The sequence below is a fragment of the Vigna umbellata genome, chromosome 4, assembly GCF_029865625.1.
Source record: "Vigna umbellata cultivar VRB3 chromosome 4, Vumbellata_1.0, whole genome shotgun sequence".
Classification (NCBI taxonomy): domain Eukaryota; kingdom Viridiplantae; phylum Streptophyta; class Magnoliopsida; order Fabales; family Fabaceae; genus Vigna; species Vigna umbellata.
The window spans coordinates 60,351,993-60,358,253 of record NC_142168.1 but is presented as its reverse complement, the minus strand read 5'-3'; the positions used below and the strand labels follow the sequence as shown (position 1 = coordinate 60,358,253).

The following is a 6,261-nucleotide window of genomic DNA, read 5'->3' as shown; positions in this document are numbered from 1 at the left end:
AACTACAAGAGCCGGATTATTGTATTTAAATAATAGTGTTTTGTCAATATTTCATCAGCATGCATGTAGGCAGCTACTGGTAATGGAAGCGTAATTGTTGTCTGCATAAATCTCCTAAATTGAACCTCGTTATGGTCATTTGCAAGTGTCTGCATTAGGAAACCTACCTTGCACTCAGACATTATTGAGCAGGAAATGAAATGTTCATAAACGAAGTTTTTAGTGTCATGTCCATGGTCCATTTCAATACGATTCTTAGTATAAGATATAGGGCATGCTTATGAACCTTTTCACTTTGAGATTAATATAAGAAAAGAAATATTCATAAATTAGAACCAATTAATGCATAAGTTAATTAACAGAAGAATGTTTAAGTATGCACATTTTAGAGAAGTGGAATTTCTTTTGTGATAACATTAACTCATGTTGCTACTCTGATGTATTGTACTTGTAGAATATTTTTTAAGTCACAGCTTTCAATTTAAATTCAGGGTCAGTATAATCGTCCACTGCTAATGAGATTCCACCCATATACATCTGAATGTGTAATTGCAGAATGTTAAAAAATCAGTAACAATATTACTGATGCTTTATTTGGTAGGGTAGAACTCCATGTAGTTCTACTATCTTTTAGGTAAAATATGAGGTTAAAATTCTAATTCGATAAAGCAGTTGAACAAACCGAATAGGAGTAGGTTTAATATAGAAATTCTTAAGTGTTCACCTCAAGTGGTGTTTCTACTAAAGCTGAATAGAAGTTAAGCTGGAAACATTTAATGTATATGTTTCGTTTATGGTGATGATGTAGAGTTTATATTTATAGACTTAAAAGTAGTGAGACAGCGGGTTTTGTAGAATAAGATAGAACAAAATTAGCATTTTTTTAATGTTAAGTGGGTCTCAAGTTCAATTTCAAATCCAAATGTATTAAACTTTATTATATTCGCTGTAAGATTGAAATTCGATCTTTCGAATGACAATATCAAAATTTATTTTAGAATAGATTGGTATAATCAAGTATTCAACACAAGTCTATTACACTTTTGGTTAAAAAAAGAAGAGTTAATGTATAATTTAGCTTTCACAGGGTCATCATCCAAATTAAGAAATTGATGGTTCAGTGAAACTTATATTGGTCTCCTTCAGCACAAGTTCGGATTTCTAATATAAATTTACTTTGTATTATTTATCTAATGTGCCAAAAATAGCTTTACTTTATCAATACGATAATTTAACTTTTTATTGATAATTGAAAACCAAACTTTATATAATTCCTTTCTTCAGCGTTGTGTCCTTGTTTTCTTGGCCGCAACACAACAAAGTAGATATGAAAATATAACCCAATAAAATTAAACTCCTTTTATTTTTTATCAAGTTCAAAAAATTAATTATGCTTGAAAATAAAATAAGTTAAACTAAAATTATATTTCCTTGTATTTTCTAAAGTTATTACTTTAATATCCCTTATTAAGATGTTAATGTAATATTTTAAAAATGTATGGTTATATATAAAAAAGGATGATAATGTAATGTTTTTAAAACAAAAGGAATGTTTGTATAAAATTTCAAAAAAAATGAAATTTTAATATAATTGAGAAAAAAAAAAGAATTTATCAGTGTAATTTCCTGAAATATCAACTAAAGACAAATAAATTAAAATAGTGTCAATGAACTTGTTGATACAAATGATAACAGTTTGTATCTCTTAATTAAATAGTTCAAAATTCATTTCTACTTAATATAGAAAAAAATTGAATGGTAGAAGGAAAATCATGTTGGTATGCATGCCTTTACAGAAACTAAATAAAAAAAGAGAGTATGTAAGGTGGAAAAAAATAAATGAATATATATATATATATATATATATATATATATATATATATATATATATATATATATATATATATATATTACGCCTGTTTTTCAGTTGGTACATTTTAAGAATGTGTACCAAACAAAAATACCCTTATATATCATGGATTCTAAGTTTTAAGGTTAAGGGTATTTTAATAATTTTCATTCTCAAAACTATAAAAAAAAACTCAAACCTTTGTTCACCTCTCTCATTCCTCTCAACCATTTCTCTTTCATCTCTTTCACTCTAACATTTTCTCTGTTGTTGTTAAACAATTTCTTACAAAAAATGATTTTATTATGAATTTTCATTTTATAATTTTTGTCTTATCTAATTTTATCTAATTTTCACAAGCATAATGACATCAAAGGAATTGGTAATTGGCCTGAAAAAAATCAGAAAATCTCGTTGTTAAATTTTTAGAAGCATAATGACATCAGAAAGAATTAGTAATTGGCCTGAAGGGTTTTTTTTAGAGATGATGATTCAACTTATGCAGATGATGAAATTAGAGACGTTAGTGAAGATGGTGAAATTGAAGAGATCTTATGTCAATGACTCAACTCTTTACAAAGACAAATTGTTAGGTGAATATGTCAATGACTTAACTCTTTACAAAGACAAATTGTTTAACGACAAGTGTTTCTGATTTTTTCAATTGGGACTAGAAAATGTTGAAGTGAGATAGATGGAAGAGAAATGATTGAGAGAGGTCAGTAAGAGTTTGAGTTTTTTTTGTTTTTAGTTTTGGTAATGAAAATTATTAAAATACCCTCTTAAAAATTAGAATCCATATTTTTGTATACTACAACTCTGTACACATTGCTAAGATGTACCAACTGAAAAAACAAACATACGCAACATTGCTAAGATGTACCAACTCAAAAAACAAGCATACGCGTTAACTTATATATATATATATATATATATATATATATATATATATATATATATATATATAATTATACAAAGTATAACAATAGTATTACAGTAAATGTTTTCAAAATATTTTTTGAATCAAGATTTATTATTGCATGATCTTATGCCATTTACTTGTTTGGATGTATTGTTTTTAAAATTCCATTCTAAGATTAACAATTTTTGGTGAAGAAATTCAAAAGTTATAAAAGGGAAGCATTAATTAGGTTTTACTTTGATTGTCTCTGTTTATTTCATCCATTCATGATCACAATTATCTCCCAAATGGGTTCTCGCATAACATTCTCATGAAGCTCCATCCATGGAGGTAGGTCAGGAAAACCTCATTCGCAGTACCTTAAGTGTTGCAACCAATTCGCTTGGAGAGCCTTTCATATGTCATAGCACAGCTAATCAAATCAGCTCCAAGGGAATCTGGTTTGGAGATGACCCACTTTCATATTCTCTCCCCATTTTCTTGCTCCAACTTTTTCTCATGTTCATCTTCACCCATTTCTTTTACATTATTCTCAAGCCTTTTGGTCAACCGGCTGTTGTTTCTCAAATTCTTGTAAGCTTTAATTCCTAATGCTCCTATCTGTTTTCATGTTGCAATTTGTGACAGATTATTCCTCCATCTTCTATTTCTATGTTGTGATTAATGTAAATAGTTGCATTTAATTTTGTTTGAGAAAAATAAAAACTCATTACACAAAGTTCTTAAAGAGATATTGTGTTCGATGTTGTCAATTTCATGGACAAAATCCTTTTTATGAAAACAAATGCATTTTCTAAACCAATTGATTATACAAGAACTCCTTTTCCTATTATGTAGTTGTCCACAGTCACAACCTTTGAATCGATTGATTGATGTGTTTGCATTTGATCAATGGTGTACCTTGTGATGAGAGACGTATGCAAATTATGGTTTGTAGGGGGCAAATCTTCTGAAAAGATTTCTTGTTTTATTTTTTAATATATGAAAATATTGTTGTTATTAAAATTTATATCTTACTTTCTTACTGTAGTATGAAAATTTGTATAAAAATATCTACATACAATGTTGAAGAATTTATTTATTTTTACTTGATCGTGGTTTCTTGAAAGCACAAAAGTAGATGCGTGTCTAATTCAGTTTTTCAATGTTTTTTTGTTAACCAGGGTGGTATGACTTTAGGTCCTTCTATTCTTGGACACAGTGCAACATTTTCTGCGAAGGTTTTCCCATTAAAAGAGAGAAGTGTGCTTGATACAATGACTTTTTTTGGATTTATGTTATTCATCTTCTTAAGTGGGGTAAAGATAGATCCAACCATCACTTTTAGATTAGGTAGAAGGAATTGTGTTATAGGAATTGCAGGCTATTTTGTTCCTTACATTCTTGCCAAAGTGGTTTTCTGTATCCTCAACCATTCCTTTTCATTTGATAGTGATACTTATAGGATGCTCTATGTTGTGATAGAACTTCAATGTATTGCAGCCTTTCCGGTAATCACTCGCTTTCTTTCTGAACTTCAGATCCTCAATTCAGAGATTGGGAGGATGGCCGCTTCTTCTTCATTAGTGGCTGAGGCTTGCTTCATTGTAAACATGACATTAACATTTTTTATTAAGTTGTCTTTAACAAAGTCAATAGTAGTATCTATTGGATCTTTCTTGTCCTCCCTTGTACTTTTTTTGTTCGTCATATATGTAGTTCACCCTGCTGCATTATGGGCAATTCAACAATCACCAGAAGGAAAACCTGTGGAAGAAATTTACATTTGTGCAGTTCTTGTAACACTAATGATTTGTGGACTCCTAGGTGAAATCATTGGCATAAATGCACTCGTTGTGTCTTTCTTTATTGGGCTAGCTATACCTGATGGTCCGCCCTTGGGAGCAGCATTGGTAGACAAGCTTGATTGCTTTGTTTCTGTAGTGTGCATACCTATGCTTTTTATCATAGTTGGATTAAGGACAAATGTCTATGCCATACAGACCAAGAGGAACATACTTGGAATTCAATTAATCATTTGCACTATTTTTTGTGGCAAAGTTTTAGGGGCTTTGTTGCCTCTCCTTTACCTTAGGATGCCAATTCGAGATGCCTTTGCTCTTGGTTTTATAATGAACATCAAAGGCACGGTTGAAATGGCCTTGTTGATTACATTGAAATTGAAAGATGTAAGTTAAAATTTTAGTTCAAATCACATTATAAATTTAAAAAGCTTTTTGTTTTGAGCTTAACTAAAACTCTCCATGTTTTTGGCAGGTGGTGAATGATGAATGCTTTACAATTATGGTTCTAAATTTGCTTTTTGTAAGCGGGATTGTGTCCCCTATTGTAAAAAGTCTATATGATCCTTCAAGGAGGTTTCTTGCTTACAAAAGGAGGACACTTATGCATCACAACAATGATGAACAGTTGCGCATACTAGCTTGCATTCATAAACAAGAAAATGTTCTGGGTATTTTAAACCTCCTTTCTGCTTCCAATCCCACTAAAGAAAGCCCTATTGATTTAGTTGTGCTCCAACTTATTAAGCTTGTGGGGCGATCTTCCTCTGTTCTTGTTGCACATGTGCCGTGTAAGAAGTTCGGGGAACTTCCTACTCTAAGTGAACAGATTTTTAACTCATTCGACAAGTTTGAAGATGCATACAAGGGCAAGATCACCATACATAGCTATAAAGGCATTTCTCCCTATGCTACAATGCATAATGATGTGTGCTACTTGGCACTTGAAAAGAGAACAACTTTTATTATATTACCCTTTCATAAGCGATGGATATTTGGAAGGACAACTGAGTCGTCTTTTCCTTTTCAGCAAATTAACAAACATGTTTTAGAGAAGGCTCCTTGCTCAGTTGGTGTCCTTATTGATCGTGGTAATCAGAAGATGTTTTGGTGTGGCCACACAAAGGAATCAACCTATCACGTGGCTGTGTTTTTCTTTGGGGGTGCAGATGATCGAGAAACACTTGCATATGCAAAGCGTATGTTGGATCAACCTTATGTCTACATTACGCTTTTTCATTTTTCATCTTCAACTGACATTGTTGGAGGAACAGAAAGAAGCAAAATGCTTGACACAGAAATCTTAAGTGAATTTAGGCTTAAGGCCTTCCGAAATGAGAGAGTTTCTTTCAAAGATGAGATGATAACGACTGGAAGAGATTTACTTTCAGTTGTTGAATACATGGAGAGTTATTATGACCTTGTCCTGGTTGGGAGGAAGCATGGTGATTCAAAAGTAATGTCAGAACTTAACAAATGGAAGAATGGGGAATTGGGAGTTGTTGGAGAGATTCTTGTCTCTTTAAATGTTGGAGCCCAAACATCTATTTTAGTGGTGCAACAACAAACCAGATATTGGGGATCACGTAATCCAGAGGACTCTATAAGAAAAGTATAAGTATAGCAAAATTTAGGATTTGACAGAAACAATTATGCATATACCTCATGTACCTTTGATATAAATTTGTATACTTCCAATTTTGATTTTA

The 6,261-nt window shown here is 31.3% G+C and overlaps 1 protein-coding gene across 1 annotated transcript; it reads left to right on the top strand.

The window, feature by feature from the left end:
• The first annotated feature begins 3,026 nt into the window (after positions 1–3,026).
• LOC124820197 (cation/H(+) antiporter 15-like) lies at positions 3,027–6,261 on the top strand. Its single transcript, XM_047291849.2, has 3 exons — positions 3,027–3,344; positions 3,935–4,939; positions 5,028–6,261. Exons 1-3 carry the CDS (start codon positions 3,096–3,098, stop codon positions 6,168–6,170), a joined length of 2,397 nt encoding a protein of 798 aa, XP_047147805.1. The 5' UTR covers positions 3,027–3,095; the 3' UTR covers positions 6,171–6,261.

What these genes read in the sequence shown, in the direction of transcription:
- LOC124820197 (XM_047291849.2), top strand. Translation starts at nt 3,096, where the DNA reads ATGGAGGTAGGTCAGGAAAACCTCATTCGCAGTACCTTAAGTGTTGCA. An exon ending in CTGTTGTTTCTCAAATTCTT is followed by an intron (nt 3,345 to 3,934) that starts GTAAGCTTTAAT and finishes TTTGTTAACCAG; the next exon opens with GGTGGTATGACTTTAGGTCC. An exon ending in TTACATTGAAATTGAAAGAT is followed by an intron (nt 4,940 to 5,027) that starts GTAAGTTAAAAT and finishes TGTTTTTGGCAG; the next exon opens with GTGGTGAATGATGAATGCTT.